At 37.6% G+C, this 20,101-nt stretch overlaps 6 protein-coding genes across 6 annotated transcripts; 3 read left to right on the forward strand and 3 right to left on the reverse strand.

The window, feature by feature from the left end:
• Positions 1-281: 281 nt before the first annotated feature.
• LOC108661898 (uncharacterized) lies at positions 282-2,240 on the reverse strand. The gene is made up of 2 exons (XM_088806318.1): positions 2,150-2,240; positions 282-1,513 (listed from the first exon to the last, which is right to left on the reverse strand). The coding sequence occupies exons 1-2, from the start codon at positions 2,238-2,240 to the stop codon at positions 282-284; spliced, it is 1,323 nt and encodes a 440-aa protein (XP_088662444.1).
• A 274-nt stretch (positions 2,241-2,514) lies between these two features.
• Positions 2,515-7,895, reverse strand: LOC18597568 (putative LRR receptor-like serine/threonine-protein kinase At3g47570). The gene is made up of 3 exons (XM_088806142.1): positions 7,633-7,895; positions 3,228-7,499; positions 2,515-3,087 (listed from the first exon to the last, which is right to left on the reverse strand). Exons 2-3 carry the CDS (start codon positions 3,541-3,543, stop codon positions 2,660-2,662), a joined length of 744 nt encoding a protein of 247 aa, XP_088662268.1. The 5' UTR covers positions 3,544-7,499; positions 7,633-7,895; the 3' UTR covers positions 2,515-2,659.
• On the reverse strand, positions 3,628-7,086 carry LOC148762321 (receptor kinase-like protein Xa21). The gene is made up of 4 exons (XM_088806319.1): positions 7,006-7,086; positions 5,550-5,816; positions 4,403-5,399; positions 3,628-4,361 (listed from the first exon to the last, which is right to left on the reverse strand). The coding sequence occupies exons 1-4, from the start codon at positions 7,084-7,086 to the stop codon at positions 3,628-3,630; spliced, it is 2,079 nt and encodes a 692-aa protein (XP_088662445.1).
• Positions 7,896-10,906: 3,011 nt separating the features above from the next.
• Positions 10,907-12,689, forward strand: LOC18597570 (uncharacterized). The gene has a single exon (XM_018122305.2). It carries the CDS (start codon positions 11,139-11,141, stop codon positions 12,423-12,425), a length of 1,287 nt encoding a protein of 428 aa, XP_017977794.2. The 5' UTR covers positions 10,907-11,138; the 3' UTR covers positions 12,426-12,689.
• A 2,572-nt stretch (positions 12,690-15,261) lies between these two features.
• Positions 15,262-16,914, forward strand: LOC18597572 (uncharacterized). The gene has a single exon (XM_007026696.3). It carries the CDS (start codon positions 15,334-15,336, stop codon positions 16,675-16,677), a length of 1,344 nt encoding a protein of 447 aa, XP_007026758.3. The 5' UTR covers positions 15,262-15,333; the 3' UTR covers positions 16,678-16,914.
• A 1,374-nt stretch (positions 16,915-18,288) lies between these two features.
• LOC18597573 (uncharacterized) lies at positions 18,289-20,085 on the forward strand. The gene is made up of 2 exons (XM_007026698.3): positions 18,289-18,493; positions 18,583-20,085. Exon 2 carries the CDS (start codon positions 18,634-18,636, stop codon positions 19,945-19,947), a length of 1,314 nt encoding a protein of 437 aa, XP_007026760.3. The 5' UTR covers positions 18,289-18,493; positions 18,583-18,633; the 3' UTR covers positions 19,948-20,085.
• Positions 20,086-20,101: the final 16 nt, after the last annotated feature.

A 20,101-nucleotide genomic window follows, 5' to 3' on the forward strand; every position in this document is an offset into this window, starting at 1 on the left:
GGCATTCCCTTCAGGGGGAGCAAAAGGTCTTTTTTGTGGCATCCCCTCAGGACCCACCGTCTAGGTATTGTATGGTCTGAGTTTATTCTTTGGGCCTCGTTGTAGCAGTTCTAGCCCATGAAGTTGAAATGGTTAAAGGCGTTTCCTTCGGGAGATCTTAGGTTCGATCCGCGAGATCCGAAAAGTTCATGGGTCAGAACTGCTACAATGGGACTCAGAGAATAAACCCAAATCATACAATACCTAGACGTAGGCCCCGAGGGGGATGCCACACAGTCCCTCTAAGTTTTGAAGCTTCCCAAGAGCATCAGGCAAGTACCACCTAATTGGTTGCCTTCAATTCCTAGAAGGTACAAATTAACAAGGTTTCCAATCCCAACAGGGATGCTTCCATGAATCAGATTCCTTCCTATGGTAAAAATTTTCAGCTTGTCTGAAAGGTTGGCTATGGAGTTAGGCAGTTCTCCTCCAAAACGATTTCCAGAAAGACCTAATACTTCTAGAGCAGAAATATTAGTCAAGAAATTGAAAAAGCTTAGGTCACCAATTTTCCCAGTTTCAAGTTTGTTATCTTCAAAATTTAGTCTAATCAAATCTTCAAGATTTTCAAGATTTCCAGGTTTGGTCCCAGTAAGACCGTTTTCTGCAAAGTCAATTATCCGAAGTCTAGAAGCATTTGACAATGATACAGGGATGGTTCCTGTAAAATTGTTGACACCACCAGCAAATATTTCTAGATTAGGCAGAGTGATGCCAACATCTAGCGGTAGATGTCCCTGCAACTGGTTTTGAGTGACAGAAAAGTAGTATATAGAGGAAATATTGTAAATTGAAGGAGGAACAATACCAGACAGATAATTTCCATAAAGTTGAAAAAATCCCAAGCTTGATAGCCGGCCAAGTTCATCAGGTATGGTTCCTTGTAAATTGTTCAGTCCTAGGGAAAGAGCATAAAGAGAAGAAAGGTTACCTATCCAAGTTCGGATGGTTCCTGTAAGGTTGTTAGCTCCTAGTTCCAGAATTTTTAACTTTGATAATGAAGCAAGTTGGTCTGGAATTCGCCCAATTAACCCATTGTAGCCAAGACGAATTGTTGCAAGTTCTACACAATGAGTTAGATTAGAAGGAGTTTTCCCGCCAAAGGAATTGTATGTCAAATTGAGATGCTGCAGGCGCAACAGACGACCAATTTCTTGAGGAATTTCACCACGGAAGGTGTTGTTCACCAGGTTGATTCCAGTGAGGAATGTAAGATTTCCTATGGAAGGTGGTATGGAGCCAACTAACTTTTGACCCTCCAGGTTCAGAATTACCACTCTTCCATTCGATGGGCTGCATGTGATGCCAACCCAGCTGCAAAAATGAACAAAATTGTTCCATGAGGCCATGACATGTAGAGGATCTTGAGTTACCCGATTTTTGAAATCAAGCAAAGCTAATCGATCAGATTCATTTGCAAAGTAGGTATCATTGCAGATTCCGAACATGAACTCATCCACAAAAGTAAAATCCCCTGAAAGAACAAACAAGTAAGCTTCATGCTTAAGGAAATACCAAGTCCTAGAAAAAAAATCAAAATTAAGAACCTAATGCCATATACGAAATTATGTAAAAGAGAAACAAATAGAAATAGAACTCATTGGAGGACCACACAATCCTGAAAATATCCAGAAATTTGAAACTTCAACAACCTAGATAGTCCAGATGATTAAACCTCTTTGTGTTTTGACTTTTGGTGCAAGTGTATCATCATGAATATTGAATTTAAACCATTCCTTTAATGCTATACAGTTGAAAATTTGTTCAAGCGCTGGAATTGCTTGATAATGACCCAAGAATTTGACAGTCGAGTTTCCAGGGTCGCATGAGACAACCGTTTTATCACCTTGTTTTTTGAACTTCTCTTTCAGGGGCAGAAGATTTCTTCTTCTCTATTTAATGCTGAAGGCTTGAGTTTACCTCAAAATTTAAAGACGTCGGCTCTAGTGGCTTATTCTGATATGGAAATGGAGCATTAAACATTGGTTAGGTTTTGATACCCAGGAAAAAGAAACTTGGACCAGAAATGGCTTAACGGGTCCTCTCAGATTTTCCCACTTTGTTTTCGAGGAGCAATATAGGTTGCCAAGGTTTCACCAGACGGAGACACCTGCAGCTATACGTGGCATCTTACTGCTGGAACTATAAAGGGGACCAACAGACAACAGATGACATGTTTCAGTAACGGCCTCAGCCTCCATGGCTTGGCCCAGATGGAAATTCCAGACAGGAATGATGGGAAATCAAAGATGTTACAAGGGGATTGCAAGATGAGGCAGACATGATGGCTGATATATCAGCTTTATGACTTGTGCTAAGTCACTCTCTCTCCCTCTCTCTCCCATGATTTCTTGTAAATTTGTAATTCGACTTTTAAATTATAATCACCATCACCCTGTACCCTTTGCCTCTTTCTTTTCAATTACTTCAATGGAGTAATACTTAACACACCCTGAAGAACTCCAGATAACACTATTTCACTGATTTGACTAGTTCTCAATCAATAAATCATCGTTATATATTTACAAAGAAACCTTTGAAATTCTAAAATGATATTTATATTTTTTTTCCCATTTTTAATAGGCTAAATCTGAAGGCCTGAGCTGCATATTTGGTATAGTCAACGCCTTCTCATCCTTCTTTCATTGTTTCTTTTTAATTTCAGGAACCTGTCTTTGATATCATTCAATTTATTGACGACAAAAGTCATAATCATCCGCTCAGTTGGTGATGCTGCAGAACAGGAGAGTCCCATTTTCATGACAGGAACTACGAATTCTTCGACCATGCTTGCAGCACTGACACGGGGATGGGGTTTCCTCATCATGATCAACTCTGTCTCTTCTGCGTTCTCTTCTTCGGAAAGCATAGATAGGTCAACAACATCCATGACATGTTCGGGCAAGGCTACTTCGACGAAATTGTGAAGGCTCTGATCGTCTTTGAACATGTCATCTGTTGGACTTTTACCTGTAAACATCTCCAGTAACAGTATCCCATAGCTGTAAATATCTCCGTGTATTGAAGCTTGACCACCTATGCCATACTCTGCAACTTGTAACAGATTTTAATTAGTCATTGAATTTTGGCAATTTCATGTGTGCTAATGTACACACAAACATGAGTTTTTGAGATTTAACAATAGTTAAGTATTGAATAAAATGAGATTAATCAGGTTGAAATCATACCAGGAGGAATGTACCCAATGGAACCCTTCAGCTTGATCGATATGGTTTGATTGCTGGAGGGATTATCTGATGAATCAAATAAGAACCTTGCCAATCGGAAGTCACCAACATGCGCTGTCATATTTTCATCTAGGAGTAAATTGCTTGGCTTTAGATCACAGTGAACAATTGGTGTTTCACACTGGTGATGGAGATAGTCCAAAGCAGAAGCTACATCTATGGCTATATCCAGTCTCTGGATAAGGCTCAACTTCTTAGTCTGATACCGATCATTACCTCCAGGATGCAGCCACTGGTATAAGCTTCCATTGGACATAAAATCAAATACAAGACACTTGAAGTCATTTCCCTGATGATCAAGACTAGAGCAAGCGGTTATAATCCTTAGGAGGTTTCGATGTCATACACTTCTCAAAGCATTGCTTTCATCAATAAAACTCTTAGAAGCTCCTCGCTGTTGAAGGTTTAATACCTTAATCGCAACAATTGTTCCATCATTGGCAATATTTCCTTTATATACAGAACCCAAACTACCAGAGCCAATCAAGTTTTCTTCAGAAAAGCCATTAGTTGTTTTTAGAATGTCTGAGTAAGACATACCTGATCGCCATTCCTTAGAGGAAGATGGAATGGAATGACTCCTTACTGAACTATATGTAACAAAAGAACAGAAGAGAAGAAATATTAACGTGACTACATTGATGGTGACAGAGATTACTATCAGGGTGAGATTTTTTCCAGAACTTGTGGTAGAGCATGGAGGTAAATATAACTCTGAGATGCCACCACAAAGCTTATTTTTCCCAAGGATGGAAATGACACTTGCATTTGCAAATATGCCTTCTTGTGACACTTCACCCTCAAAATCGTTGTAAGAAAGATTGAGATGCCTGAGTGACACAATCTTGCGAAGAAATTCAGGAATCTGCCCAGACAGATTGTTGTATGAAAGATCTATTTCTTCTATACCTCTTAGAGATTCCAAAGATAAAGGGATTGTTCCTCCAAATGAGTTATGCTCCAAATGCAGACTTTCTAAACTAGTATAACTGCCTAGGCTTTCGGGAATTTCACCAGACAATTTATTCTGGGAGAGGTCTAGCTTTTCAAGTTGGTCTAGTTGACCCACTTCTACTGGCAGTGAACCAGTCAAAAAGTATGAGAAATGAACAAACATTTTTTAAGGGAAGAAAGACCCAAAATCTGTATAGGTGTGATGCCAGTGAGATTATTGCTTGACAAATTTATTGCAAGCAAATTTTGGCAGTTTCCAAGACTTGGAGGTATACTACCCTCAAATTTATTATCATGGAGATACAGCCCATTCAATAGAGTCAAGTTACCCAATGAAGAAGGTATAGACCCTGAAAATCTGTTACCTTCCAAATTCAATTCCTCTAGTTTTTGAAGCTTCCCAATAACAGTGGGAACACTGCCACTGAAGTAGTTCCTTTCCAATCCTAGAATGTACAAACTAACAAGGTTCCCAATCCCAATAGGGATACTTCCACTAATCAGATTCTCCCCCATGGTCAAACGTTGCAACAGGTTTGAAAGGTTAGTTATGGAGCTTGGCAATTCTCCTCCTAAACGATTTCCGGCAAGACCCAACACTTCGAGAAAAGAACAATTAGACAAGAAATTGAGAAAGCTCAGGTCGCCAATTCCCCCGGTTCCAAGTTGGTTGTCATCAAAATTCAGTCTAATTAAACCTGGCAAGCTCCCTAGATTTCCAGGCATGGTTCCAGTTAGACTGTTATTAGTAAAGTCAATTATTTGAAGTCTAGAAGCATTTGACAATGATACCGGGATAGGTCCCGTAAAATTGTTAACACCACAAGCAAATACTCCCAGGTTAGGAAAAGTGAGACCAGCATCTGGTGGCAGATGTCCCTGCAACTGGTTTTGAGCGACAGAAAAGAAGTATATTGAAGAAACATTATAAATTGGAGGAACAATACCAGACAGATAATTTCCATAAAGTTGAAAGTATCCCAAGCCTGACAGTTGGCCAAGTTCAGAAGGTATGCTTCCTTGTAAATTGTTCATTGACAGGACAAGAGAATGAAGAGAAGAAAGGTGACCAATCCAAGCGGGGATTCTTCCCGTAAGGCTGTTACCTGTAAGGCGAAGGATTGCCAGTTTTGATAATGTGCTTAGCTGTTCCGGAATCTGCCCAACGAACTCATTGTAAGAAGTATCAAGTACTCTTAAGTTCTGTACAGTGAGTTAGATTGGTAGGAATTTTCCCGCCAAAAGAATTGCGTGTCAAATTGAGAAGCTGTGGGCGCAAAAGACGTCCAATTGCTTGAGGAATTTCACCATGAAATCCATTTCCTTCCAGGTTGATTCCAGTAAGGAATGTAAGGTTTCCAATGGAAGGTGGTATGGAGCAACTACTTTATGATTCTCCAGGTTTAAAACTACGACTCTTCCGCTGGATGGGCTGCATGCGACATCAACCCATTTGCAGAAAGGAACGGAATAGTTCCATGAGTCCATGATCTTCAATGGATCTTGGGTTACACGGTTTTTGAAGCCCAGCAAAGCCAATCGATCAGACTCAGTTGCATTTGCCGAACTGGGGGACTACAGCAGATTCCAAACTCGAAATCATCCATGAAAGAAGAATCACCTGAAGGAAATATGAGGAAAAACATCTAGAATTCATGCTTTTGGGAAAACAAGAGTCCTGGTATACATTTCAATAAAGCAAAAACGACAACAGTAGTCCGGGAAAAGAAGCAAGCCAACATTAATTTGGCGTAGTAATGCATATGAAATTTCGGTTGAGAAACGATGAAAAGGGAATCTCAGTTGAGAACGAAGACAATTTTGTAGGACCGCAATAAATGGATGAACAGATCTTTCTGGTAACGTGGGCTGAACATTTAAGGACGGTAAAAGCTCGACAGCTATGACGTTTCAGTTCAAATCCAGACTATGAAATCGACAAAGACGTTTCGTTGGCTTGCAACTAGAAAATTTCATGAAACTCAGAAAAGATAAACAGGAAGCATACAGTGTTCTGGTTCTTCCGCTGTAAAAACATTGTGAAGAAACCATTGATGGAACATTGAAATTGAACACAAACTGGTATGAAACCGCCTGCTTGACACAGCTGATTTCCTTTTGCTTTGAGGGAAGAATGATTTCATATGCCTGAACTCCTGAAAAAGCTTTGATTTTGGGTTTTCCATTCCCATTACAAATTTCCAACCGGCAACAGTTCACTACATGTGCATGTCATTTAAAATCAATGGTACTATAAGATATGCCTCATTAAATGTAGTTTGAATTTGAGGTTGTAATAAGATCTCTTAAGTGTTTTTTAAATTGCAAGTTGCAGATGCAGATCAAAGTATATAGAGATGATTGTGTACCCCGAAAGAAAAATATCTGGGAAGGTGGCCATTACCCTTTCCCTCCAACAACACTCATTTAAGATGTGGGGTTCTTTTTCGTAAAAACTGGAGTTGAAACATGTGGATTGTTACACACTTTTGAGCCTGGAATGCTTGGTTGCAGATGGGCATTCTTTATGTAGATACGTAGTCATGGACTTTTCCGCCAGCTTAAGTCCAGCCTCTTCCAAAACGGGCTTTCTGCAAGGATCTTTTCAGTCAACAAAATGATGTCAATGTTTTTCCAAAAGGGTATGGACAGTTTGAGCAAGCTATCCAAAGGCCCAAACCTGAATTAAGATGGGCTTTAACTAGCTCAATAATACCAGTTCCACTGTTAGTGGTAGAATCTATCAGAGAGCAAAATGTCAGACCAAATCCTTAGAGCTTGAATTCTGCATGAGTTTGGACCTAATTATGACTGGTAATTCCTTCCAGGGAACCTCTAGCTTCATCTCTCCGGAAATACTCCAAATTTTCTTGGTTTCTTTTCCTTTCTGAAAAGGTTAACCTTTCCTTTCAATTCCTTGAAGGGGCGGTTTCAAAAGAGAGAGTTAGAAAAGTACAAGTTCAATGGCAATCAATGGAAACGATATGCTTTGTAGTTAAATTCCAGAATTTTCATTTACACATCTGTTCAATTCACAGGCTCCGAAAAAAATCATGGCAGCACCTGCTTTCAAATTTGTCTTAAGCATCTGCTTGAGTACTGCTAGTTGCTTATCCTAAACCTCCATATCTTTGCTCAAGATTGGCTAATATATACTCCGGACAGGGTAATTGAAGTGGCTGTTCCCACAATCCTGGAAGACGTACGCATAAACTTAAATTTCAAGATATCGACCAGGCTAGCTCAAGAAGTAACGTTCTAAAAAGAAAAGCATGAAGATGAAAGATTTTATCAGAACATTGCCAGAAAACTGCTCATCAAAGCACGAATATCGCTGATGTCAGGTTGTTGAAAAAAGTTCTACGAAATATAAACTGGTCATGGCCTTTACCTGAGGCTAAGAGTCATGCATGTTGACAATCATATCATAGGATCGTTGCTTTTCCATCAAATTCAGTGTAACAAAAGACCAAAGTTTTTAAACAGTGAGCTCTTGAAGCTTCTATTTAGAAAACTACATGTAACTGCTTCATGGTTTCCTCCTAGAACACGAAGTTTGACTTTGTTTTAGTATGTAATTACTTAGGTATCATTTGATTCGGTCAATGAACGCGTGGTATCTTTTTATGGGCTGCTTCAAGTTTGCTGCAGAGAAATTGAATTGCTGCGCACAAAGGTTTACTTGTCAAAGTTGATACACAATATTTTAGTCATATAAAGCCAGTTTTCTCATAAGATAATCCAAGCCCATGTACCAATTATTCGTCTCATTCAATTCCCAAAAGGAAAACAGAGGGAAAAAAGATACAAAAATTTATTGCAAGGTGAGTTAGTGCCATTCAATTTTGTTTTTCTCTTTAAATTAATTTAAACCTAGTAGTTTGGTTGATGGTACGGTGTGGGCTCAACGTGCTTAAATAAGCAGATATAGATAGGATGAATAATAGTACTTTAGCACCAATCAGGAGGCCGAAGAATGCATGCATAAATTGCAGCGTCAATTTGAAGATTCCATCTTATCTGTCCACACTTGAACCTCAATTGACAAGTTGACATTTTAGCATTTCCCTTTCCTATTTTAAGACACCTAATACTTTTATTTATTTTTTTTATAAAACTATTACATAAGTAAAAAAAAAAAGTCCCAAAAAGGAGCTTCTTCCTTTAACCATGTAGAAATTATAAAAAAAAAACGGATTAAAAAAGGAAAAAGAAAAGTAAAAGAAATTCGTGTGTAATGTACGGGTTATAGTCTAGTTAACATTAATAAGGATGGAAAGAGTAATTGAATTTAGAGATAAAGAACTCGAATCAAGATATGGTTTTCATTGTTGTTAATAGATGATTAGTTTATTATCTCGCCAAGATCCATGAGTTTGTTTTGACAAACTAATTTATGGGGTTCTTTTTTTTTCATAAAAATTAAAGAGAGATAAATATTAATTGGAGAGCGAAAGAGTAATTAAGTTTAGAGATTAATTGAGAATATGAAATCGAGACATGGTTTTGTTTTCATATAATAATTGATGAGTTTTTTCTTTTTTAGTACAAATTAAATAGAGTCAAACATTAATTAGAGATGAAAGGAGTAATTAAGTTCGGATCTTAACTAAGAACTTGAAATTGAGACATGGTTTCATCATTGTTAATAGATAATTAGTTTATTATCTCGTCATGATCCATGAGTGTTTTCATATAATAATTGATTTTTTTTTCACTTTCCGTAAAAATTAAAGAGTCAAACATTAATTAGGGACGCAAAGAGTAATTAAGTTTAGAGATTAATTTATTATCTTGTCATGATCCATGAGTTTATTTTCATATAATAATAGATGGGGTTCTTTTATTTCTTTAGTAATAATTAAAGAAAGAAAAATATTAATTAAAGACAGAGAAAGTAATTAAGTTTAAAGATCAAGAATTCGAAATCGAGACATGACTTGATCATTATTAATAGATAATTAGATTATTCTCTCGTCATGATCCATGACTTTGTTTTTGTAAAATACTTGATGGGGTTCTCGTTTTTTTAATAATTTCTTGGATATTTCTTTCTTGTGAATACTACTAATATCAATACATCTACAATACTTAATTCTGTATGGTGACTTCTCATCTACCAAAAATACGATTGGGGACCAAAAAAAATTAATTATATAATAATAAATAATATTTAATTAGAGACGGTGGAATTAAACTCAAATGAAGCCTGCATCATCATTTGGGATTACTTGTTCCAAAATTATAAAACAAAACAAAAAAAAAGACTTAAAAGGTTGAAAATTTGCTTAGCTTTGCTCATGTGCTGCTGTAAGATGATGCTAATACAGATTGTTTTTTCTTTGGCCTCTTGCATCACATGTAACTGTTTTTTCTTTGGCCTCTTGCATCACATGTAACTCACTTTTATCATTCTCCACAAGTAATTTTACATAAATGTGCCACTTGGCCATGACTTAAACAATATTAAAAAAAGAAAGGTAAGAAAAATTACGATATAAATTATATTTCAACTTGAACTCCATCATTGATGGTGTCAGAATTCATAATCTATTCCATGTAGCATTGATTCAATCCTAAAGTCAAAAACCCATGTTATGCTTTCCCACAAAACAGAGTAAACTCTTTTCATATTGCATGATTATATTCAAGTAATAAATCTTCCTGACTTGAAGAAAGAATAATTAACTGGCTCCATTGGGGGAGGGAAGGTGACAAAAAGGCAGTGTTTGTCTCTACATTAGGGATAATTAACTAGCTCTGTCGGTGAGGAATGATAAGAGTTTGTGTGGTCATAAAATCCAGAAACCCCGAGATACTGAAGTCAAAGAATTATATGTTTTAGGTAACAAAAACAACACAAACCGAGTAAAGAAAGCAGTCAAGGACAAACCGAGTTATACAAGTTTGGTGGTGTTTATATATATATATTGAGGGAATAAAACAACCATTTTTTGATATTTGAATAGAAATTTTTTAATCTCGCTTGGTATTTCATGTGACTTTATTTTCATAATTTTACTTCATGTATTTAGTTTTATATTAGTTATCAATAAATTTTAATATAAGAAATTTATTAAATATTTACATTAAATTATGAAAAAAACACTAAATGAAACGGATAAAAGAGTTCTGTTTGTGTTATCTTACTGGATGAACGATGACTTCATCCATTCCTTTGTCCTAATCCGAATTTCCAAACGAAGGTGGCCTGCTTACTTCCTTTTGCAATAGAATGACACATGAAACATTAAGCCAAGAAACAAGAGTTGGGACCATGGCCAACTTCTCAATTGATTATAACCCTTCCCTCAAGTCTATAAGCTCTAGCCACAGCCCCTCTTTTGTACATATGATATAATCATAAACAACTTGAATTTTTCAACGTTAGAGTTTTCTATATCCACGCAATTCCTGAAGATTTTAGTGTTACATCTAAGCGGACGTAAAAAGGGGTCCCCAAGACTATAACACACGTTCCTTTCCATAAATTGATGCCTCGGATAAGAACAAAACGAAAGAAAATCTGAACTCCATGACATATTTTTTGTCCAAGGTCTATCCCTGGAGTCACCCTGGCGGCTTTTCAAAGTTACCAAATAGAAATATGACTGAAAAAACGTGCCATCTAGAACGGTTCAAACATGGTTGATCACGGCAGGCTAGACCAAGAATTAACAAAAAGGCAAATACCAAGTAAGGTGAAAAAAGGGAAAACCATATTTTATATATTATATAATTGAAGCCGCTGCCTTGGAACGTCTCTCTGCCTATACTTAAAACAATCTCTTTGGTGTGACTGCCATGAAAGGGTTTTATTGGGAGGCCTATGTTTTCTTCTGAGAGTCTGAATCTCAGATAGCTTCAAGCCTTTTCAACCCTTGTATTCTTACTATCATGACAGTGAAAAAAGTAGCATCTCATGAGGTTTTTGGTTGCCGGCTAGTTAGCCGGGCCAAATCGCCGGTTGTCACTGTAATTCTATTTGCTCTTCTGATATTTTTCATGTTTGCAGACAGTCTCGTTTCCAACATATCGCTGCACTCAGCTGCCTTCGATGAAAAAGAAGACTCTGAGGTTTTACAGGCTCGAAAATTTATAAGAAAAATGAAGTCGGACGTTTCTGCTGTACAATTGGATGTTTCTACACAGAGAAAGATCATTAATGTTGATAGTGAACATCATGATTCTCCAGTTTCTTCCTCGGTTGTTAGAGAAGAACAGGGAACAGGGAGGTTCCGGAGAAAACTGCCAGAAAATGAGATTTTCAGGTCAGACGAATTGACAAAGAAGTTCCACGGTCGAGTTCTGGAATTCTTCAACCAAAAGTGTGAAGTTCAATTCTTCATGACATGGATTTCAACGGTAGAGTCCTTTGGAAGAAGAGAAATGTTATCTGTGGAAAGTGTCTTCAAAGCCCATCCTCATGGTTGCTTGATGATTCTATCAAGAACCATGGACTCCGTAAATGGGTACAGGATCCTGAAACCGCTGCTTGATCGTTGCTTCAAAGTGCTTGCAGTTACGCCAGACATGCCATTTCTGCTCAAGAATACACCAGCTGAAGCTTGGTTTGATGCTATCAAGAGTGGGAAAAAGGACCCTGGTGAGATTCCACTGGCTCAGAATCTTTCTAATTTAATGAGACTTGCAGTTTTGTATAAGTATGGAGGGGTTTACCTGGACACGGATTTCATCGTCCTGAAAAGTTTCAAAGGTCTGAAGAATACAATCGGAGCACAAAGTATCCATGCCGAGTCCAAGAACTGGACAAGATTGAACAATGCAGTTCTGGTCTTTGACATGAACCATCCACTCCTATTCAAGTTCATAGAGGAATTCGCTTTAACCTTTGACGGAAACAAATGGGGACACAATGGGCCCTACATGGTTTCCAGGGTAGCTCGCAGAGTAGAAGGAAGACCTGGTTATAACTTTACCATCTTGCCACCCATGGCCTTTTACCCTGTTGATTGGATTAAAATAGGGAGCCTTTTTAAGATGCCCAAAGCCCGGGCTGACTCAAGATGGGTTGAAGCTAAGCTGCTACAGCTAACCAGGGAAACTTATGGAGTACACCTTTGGAACAAGCAAAGTAGCAAATTAATGGTTGAACAAGGAAGTGTGATGGGAAGATTAATATCAGAAAACTGCGTCTTGTGCGAACACATATATAGTTCTTAAAAGCAAGATTTCCATCCTGAAGATAGCCAATTAAAATAGATTCTCCTTTGGCAAAACTGCAGGGTAACAAATTGTAAGTTCCTCCTGTTTTAAGTGTCAAAATTTTGTATAGTCTGTGCTTGAAAAGCCCCCCAATTACAGGGCTGTGGTTTTTCTTTCTTTCCTAGACTTCCTTTGGTTGTCTGGTTCCACTTTTTTCTTCTGTAAATTAAATATGAATTAGATACAGTGAACGAGAAAAAAGAAAAGAAATGGTTCTGAATTTTTCTTTGATGCAATTGTAATTTTATCTGTAAATGATTGCTTACTTTGATTGCAAAAGCTATGGAGTAAAATCAGAACATTTTACCACAAATCATAGTCCTAAGTCTTCTCAATCTCAACCTGATCCTAAATCCTGTACATCTCCATAGACCAAATCCTGGCAACCTCCTAAATGACTTTTTCCTGGTCAATCTATGGTTACCATTTTTTGTTCTCCTATTCCTGAAGCTAAAGTCTTTTTCCATAAACCTACCATCTGAAGCAAAACCACTTGGTGTACCAGTTTCAAAGCTATGAAAGGGTCCAGTCTGCTTGATGGATTCCCATGGATCCTGTACTTCACCATCAGTATCGCTTCCCCACAGGGGTATAGACTTTGTCATGGGCGAGCCGCTGTAATCTTCAAAATGGGTTAACAAACTGGTATGTTCCATTTCAAATAATCTCTTCAGAGACGTGCTCCCACTTCTCATCAATTCTAACAAACTGCTGCTTCTGCAAGAAGAAACAGAGGAACTGGAAGCAGCTGAGGAAGACAGGGAAGATGATGAAGATGAAGACCAATACAAAGATTTCTGATACTGAATAATCCATCTGATACTTTCCTTCTCAACTTCTGAATTGATGAAATAAGTGTTCTCTTCATCCTGTTCTCTGGTTATCTCTGATGATATCATAATCTAAAAATGTTCTTTACCAGAAATCAATCAGTGATGAATGAATTGAAACACAGTTTCTTTTTCTTTATGGAGAAGCAAAATGAGGACACAAGAAGAGCTAAGAAAAGAAACAAGGATGCCTAAAGCCGGCCATGGAAATGTTTGGTGCTACTACTCGTCCCAAGTTAAACTGCTAGATGACAATGCCAGAATCCAGAAGATTATCCTAAGTTTTGAGTTATTATTTAATTAATTTAGGCAAATCTTCTGGTTGGGCTTGAACTTGACTTCAACAGGGATTTTACTTTAGATAATGGTTCAAGCTTACTTTATAAGCAATCTAAACAAAGATTATTCAGCTTATTATATCAATTGAAACCAAAAAAACAAAATTCATCGTACAAATATTTCATTCTAGACAGAGATATCTTTGTAATTCTTCGGGAAAGTAATAAAAAAAAAACATTGAACATCTATGGTTTTCCACCACATTGGCCTGCTGGCTGCTAACATCCTGTTATGATCAGAGCCCACATCTTTGTCAAGATATGATCAATTTATAATTGCAGAGATATTAAAAAAATTTAGAGATTTTTAATTTTTTATGAATAACAGCTAAGTTTTTTAGGACTAAAATGCATTACTGAGGATTAATTTGATATGAGAGAAGCACACTTCTTTTGTGTTTGCAATGGCTTTTCTCAATTGTTGCGTAATTAAATTTTTTTAAAATATCTAATGTAGTGAAAGATTTTGCCGTTGCAAAACAAAGAACATAAGCGTACACAAGCAGGCATTTTTACAAAGATGAAAATAAAAATGGGTAGAATTATAGTAAATTTCTAATTAAATAGGTTCAAATTTAGTTTGAGAGTCATTAATATAAACTACTAACCAAGATGCCAATATTGGTTAGAGTAAGAGTTTTCCCTTGGATTATTTTTAAGCAAAGTTATGATATCTAATCGATGCAATGATGGAGTCAGAATTTCATGTTTGAAGGGATGAAAATAAAAACTTCAATATTTGTAGAGATGAAATTATTAATTTTTTTTTTAAAAAAGAGAGCAAAACTATAAAATTTGAAAAAAAAAAACAAGAGAGAATTATTAAGTTTTAAGAGGGGCGGGGACCCTACTAGCCCCCCCTCCCTCCGCCACTGAACTGATGTATCAGATGGCAAGTTATGGCACTGAAGGAAAAGTTTTATTTCTGTTTGTATAGTAATGGGATACTTAAAATTGTACTTACTAGTTTGATTTAATTTAGAATTTTTGCTTAAGTTGGTCATATCAGTCATAGGCATCAAATTTATTAAAGAATTAATTGATTTTGATGATCACTTGGATTGCATTTAATGTGCAAACAATTACTGAGAGCAACTCTCTTTAATTGGTATATGCAGCTGACAAATAATGTCCTCAATGCCCAAATTGCAAGATTTTCCAACAATCACCAAAAGCTCACTTACAGGTTACAACATGAAATTCATTTTGCCTTGGCTCATTATCACTACATAAATTCTGTCAAATTGATCATTGAACTCTGAATAACATTAATGTTTCGATGATACATGGCAAAAGGAGTACCATACTGTCATCATAAAAAAGGATTTGAAACATAAAATAACATAAAATATCATGCAGTTTCCATCATTAATGGCTAAAAACGGATACAAAAATATAATAAAACAATATGGTATTGTAAACTAGCTAAAACCAGGCATGTCTCAATCACTTTCTCATTAAATTGCGCGTATCCCAATATGGAAATTCGAACTGGGTGTATCCATTTCTGATGTATCAGAAGGAAATATTCCCCTTGAGATGGAAATATACAGAACAATTCATTTGCATCAAGATATGAACCACAACCACGTTTATGTTGTTTCAAAACCCTGACCCAATTTGCAAAGAAACAGCAACAAGCGACAATTCCATTTCTTTATATAGTAATGTTGTACGTGCCAGTTTGGTTGTCTGAGCATGTCTCCTCAAAAGAAATTCTCTGTCCGTTCAATGCTTGGGCCATTCAGAAGAATGTCCAAGAAGTCATTGACTTACCGCTTGATTAGCCGCATGGCGAAGTCGCCTGTCTTGTCCACCATTTCGCTTGCTGCAATACTTTTTTTTATCTATGCAGACAGCTTGATGTCTAATCTTCCCGTTCATAATGCAAATATCAAGACCGGTGAGGTTTTCCCATCTACTCAGACTCAGACGACTCCAGTTGTTGAAGGAGAAGGACAAGTTGCCACGAGTTTGAATAGCCTGCCAGTGGCGGCTGCTACCACCATCCAGGAAAGAAAGATTGAAGAAACTGAGAATGAAGATCCTCTCATTCCTCCTTTCAAAGCCTCGGTAGATGAAAGAATGGAATGGTTCAGGAGGAAACTACCGGAACTTGAAATTCTCAAATCAAATGAGTTGAGTGAGCGATTCCATGGTCGGGTTTTGGAATTGTTCAACAACAAATGTTCAGCACAGTTCTTCATGGTGTGGCTGTCAACAGCGCAGTCCTTTGGGCCTAGAGAGTTCTTGGCCGTGGATAGTCTGTTCAGCACCGCCCCTGATGGATGTTTGCTGATTTTGTCAAGCTCCATGGACAGCCCAAAAGGGTACAGGATCTTGAAACCACTTATTGATCGCGGGTTTAACGTTCTTGCAGTCACACCAGACTTGCCCTTTCTAGTCAAGAACACCCCAGCTGAACCGTGGCTTGATGACTTGAAGAGCGGGAATATGGACCCTGGCTCTATCCCTTTATTCAATCATCTTTCTGATCTGATCAGGCTAGCAGTTTTGTACAAGTATGGAGGAGTTTACTTGGACACAGACTTCATCTTTTTGAAAGATTTATCAGGGTTGAGGAATGCCATTGGTGCACAAAGTATCAACCAACAAACCAAAAAATGGACTCGGTTAAACGGTGCAGTCATGATCTTTGACATCCACCATCCTGTTTTGGTGGAATTCTTAAGGGAATATGCCACAACTTTCAACGGGAACAGATGGGGGCACAATGGACCATACTTGGTTTCCAGGGTCTTGGAGAGACTACGAGAAAACTCTGAATATAACATTACAGTTTTCCCCCCAAAGGCCTTCTATCCTGTGGATTGGATTAAGATAGCCAAGCTCTTTAAGAAGCCAGAAACGGAGGCGGACTTGAAATGGGCAGATGATACACTGGCTGATATAAGCAATGATAGCTATGTGGTTCACCTCTGGAACAAGCGAAGCAGGGAATTGAAGATAGAGGAGGGAAGTGTCATGGCCAGAATGATTGCAGAGCACTGTAATATTTGCGAGAACATATACGATCCTTGAACAAAACTTCTCCTCTAATGAATGACCCCATTCGCCCCTTCAGGAGTAGCAAATCAAGGAAATTTATTTAATCTCCTTTACTTTGTTGCTTGAATAAGTTATGATTCAAGGGTAGTAAGCAATTCTTTCCATCACATAGGTGTTATTTTTTCTACCATTTTTGGTGTTTCCTATGTAGAAACGAAACAGATATATACCTGATGTAAAATGCATATGAAATTCATTCTTTTCTTCTAATTATTTTCTTTCTCAAATACAAATGATGATATTGCTTATGTAATGATAATCTGTCCATCACTCTGAGCTTGGAAATGAAAATTCAGAACCCAAACACTGGAAAAAGCTTATGGAGTAGCTCCAGAAACTACACCGGCAGTCTTCGATGATCACCAAATGTGCAGCTAGCTAACAAAGGCAACGAAACTTGCTAATTATTCCACTGTCCCCAAGCCATTTCCATGAGCATCTAGAGATAGAATTTTTCATTGTGCTTATGAAATAACCAATAACCAGGGTGACTACTTTCCCGATTACAAAGAAACATGCAGACCATAGGTAGAAATTATAGATTGGGTAATTTTTTTCTACCAAATAATTGTATTTTAGTCTTTAGTATAGTGCACTGGAGTAATGTTTTAGCCTAGTCTGTCCAGTACAGACATCATGATGCCAATTTACCCAGATATTACAGCTGTAGATGCTGTAAGTAAGGTATAAACGTCAAAAGCGATACTGGAAAGGTTTTGGAAACCTGAAGAAGTTCGAGATCAGGTAAAGAAAGAAAGTCCTAGTTCTGACTTCCCTATTATGTAACGTGGCAACATTTCATTGGTGGGCAAACAGGGGGTACGAAATCAAGGCAAGAAGTTGGGGCAAGAGACTTTTGATTCTCGCATACATCAAACTTGTAACAAAATAAAATTATTTTCTTTTTTAATTTGAAGAAGGGGAATTTGAATCCTATTCTTTAAACCTGATAAAATTAAATCACTTGGATTTAATGCCTGATAAAAATGTTGACAAACACAGTAGCCTTTGATGAAGTCTCTATGCTGATTGTTAGATTACCTTGGCAGAATGTCCCACGCCTTAATTTTATTGATGGAAGACTATATTGGAGACAACGTGAAAGGTATATGTGAAAAAAATGGAAGAGAAAAGCAAATCGGAAATGAGTTAAGTATTTCCTGAAAGTCCTTTTCTGTTCCATTAATTCTTTTTCTCATACTTAGGAGGTCGAAATAGAGGAAGGATGGAGAAGATTCATTCATCCAAATGAGAAGTAGAAGAAGTAATTCTGCTGTCCCATGTATCTGTAACATGTCACAAAAATGTCAGGCCTCATAATTGATTCTTGAATTGTATCTGTACTTGGCCAAATTGTCTTCATAATCCGAGGAAAGGAAATTCTAATGTATTCTAATTTGTAATGTGAAAAGCACGATTATGTCAACATAATGACATTAACTTCTTGTTAAATCATGGAATTTCTGTCAGCAACTCAGTGGCATGTGAATAAAAATGTGCGACAATCTATCGTTGTTATTTGAATGATTAGCCTTAAAAGCTCTAATAAGAACAGAAACCTGAAAGTCAAGAAAGAACCCCATGGCCATTATGTGTATCTACAATCCACAACAATTGAGAAACTCCTTTCCAGGACGGAGCATTAACCTTCCTGTCTAAGACTCTAGCCATCGACCAAAGTTAGGCAGGTCAAGGTTTACGATGGTCTGTATTCTGATCTATCATTTCAGGTGCTGCAGCTCATCATTGTGGAGAAATGGTCAGGATAACATCGATCGATATTCTGGGGGTATGCTTAATTACAATCAGATCTTTATTTTCATGTACTACTTTGATCTGAATGCCATTAAAATAACCCTTCAAAACTGTCTCCTTCAGGTGAATATTCTCTGTTAAACTGTAGTGGCAGTGAGCAATTGGTTTCAAAACATGGCAGTGAGAAATTTGTTTCGCATGTCTAGTTACCAGCTATTTCTCTGTAGCGTCAAATTGCCAATCTTCTCTACCATATCATTGTTCTTTACCATCTCAGTGGCTGCTGTATTCTTCATCATCTATGAAAATATCCTGACTTCGAATCTTTCGATGTATCCTGAACATATTACAACAACTGAAATTATTACTGCACTAAGCACCAAAAGCGAGGGACAATCCAGGTCCATTTTTAGCAGCAAGCCACTGCAAATTAATACAGAAGGAAAGGTGGAAGGGGTCGATAATGAAAACTTGGATCCTCTAATTCCTCCATCCAATGTCACCAGGGAAGAAAGAATAGCTTGGTTCCAGAAGAAACTGCCTGAACTTGAGTTATTCAAATCAAACAACTTGAGTTCACAATTCCATGACCAAGTTCTGGGTTTCTTCGACAGAGACTGTACAATTCGGTACTTCATGATTTGGCTTTCACCAGCTCAGTCCTTTGGACCGAGGGAATTCGCAGCTTTAGACAGTCTGTTCAAAGCTAGTCCTAAGGGATGCTTGATGATCTTATCACCATCTCTTGATTCCAGGCAAGGATACAGGATTCTGAAACCACTAATTGATGGCGGGTTTAAAGTTCTTGCAGTTACACCAGACTTGCACTTTCTAGTCAAGAACACCCCAGCCGAGGGTTGGCTTGATGAGATGAAGAATGGGAGCAAGGACCCCGGAAATATTTCATTATCGTACAATCTTTCCAACCTGATTAGGCTTGCAATACTGTACAAGTACGGAGGAGTTTACTTGGATGTAGATTTCATAATTCTTAAAGATTTCATGGGATTGAGGAATGCAATCGGTGCACAGAGCATAGATCCAATCACCCGGAAATGGACCAGAATAAATGGCGCAGCTATGATTTTCAATGATGCGCATCCACTTCTACTTGACTTCTTACAGGAATTTGCCATGACCTTTGATGGAAGTAAATGGGGGCACAATGGGCCTTACCTGGTTTCCAGAGTGATTGGAAGAGTAGGAAATGCTCCAGGTTATAACCTTACAATCTTGCCACCCAAAACCTTTTATCCAATGACTTGGACGAATATAGACAGACTTTTTAAGAAGCCCGAGACAGAAGCAGAATTGCAATGGGTGGAAGACACGTTGGTCACACTGAAATCAAGCACACAAGCAATACACCTATGGAACCACCGAACCAGAGATTTTATGATCGAGGAAGGAAGCGTGATTGAAAGACTAATCTCAGCCTACTGTGTGATTTGCCAACAGAGGAACAATCAACACATACTGCCCATTTAAGGAAACACCATTGCTACAATTTTCTTTCTCAATACCCAATAGTAGTTGTTCTAGAATTATTGTTGTAATGATTCATTTTCATAGTCAGTCATAGAAGTTCTCAACTTATGCAAGACAAGCATGTAAGTATCAACTTAATTCTTCCAAAAAGAAC

This window comes from Theobroma cacao, chromosome 5 (genome assembly GCF_053813885.1).
Source record: "Theobroma cacao isolate CCN51 chromosome 5, ASM5381388v1, whole genome shotgun sequence".
NCBI lineage: Eukaryota > Viridiplantae > Streptophyta > Magnoliopsida > Malvales > Malvaceae > Theobroma > Theobroma cacao.

Excerpts from the sequence above, each read along its gene's own strand:
- LOC108661898 (XM_088806318.1), bottom strand. The coding sequence starts at position 2,240 with ATGGAGGCTGAGGCCGTTACTGAAACATGTCATCTGTTGTCTGTTGGT. Across the intron at positions 1,514-2,149 it reads GATGCCACGTATAGCTGCAG|GGGATTTTACTTTTGTGGAT; the intron begins GTGTCTCCGTCT and ends TTGTTCTTTCAG.
- LOC18597568 (XM_088806142.1), bottom strand. The coding sequence starts at position 3,543 with ATGTCCAATGGAAGCTTATACCAGTGGCTGCATCCTGGAGGTAATGAT. Across the intron at positions 3,088-3,227 it reads CATTGGGTACATTCCTCCTG|AGTATGGCATAGGTGGTCAA; the intron begins GTATGATTTCAA and ends TACAAGTTGCAG.
- LOC148762321 (XM_088806319.1), bottom strand. The coding sequence starts at position 7,086 with ATGAAGCTAGAGGTTCCCTGGAAGGAATTACCAGTCATAATTAGGTCC. Across the intron at positions 5,400-5,549 it reads GGAAGGAAATGGATTTCATG|ATTCCGGAACAGCTAAGCAC; the intron begins GTGAAATTCCTC and ends TTCGTTGGGCAG. Across the intron at positions 4,362-4,402 it reads TCTTTCTTCCCTTAAAAAAT|TAGAAGTGGGTCAACTAGAC; the intron begins GTTTGTTCATTT and ends GTTCACTGCCAG.
- LOC18597570 (XM_018122305.2), top strand. The coding sequence starts at position 11,139 with ATGACAGTGAAAAAAGTAGCATCTCATGAGGTTTTTGGTTGCCGGCTA.
- LOC18597572 (XM_007026696.3), top strand. The coding sequence starts at position 15,334 with ATGTCTCCTCAAAAGAAATTCTCTGTCCGTTCAATGCTTGGGCCATTC.
- LOC18597573 (XM_007026698.3), top strand. The coding sequence starts at position 18,634 with ATGGCAGTGAGAAATTTGTTTCGCATGTCTAGTTACCAGCTATTTCTC.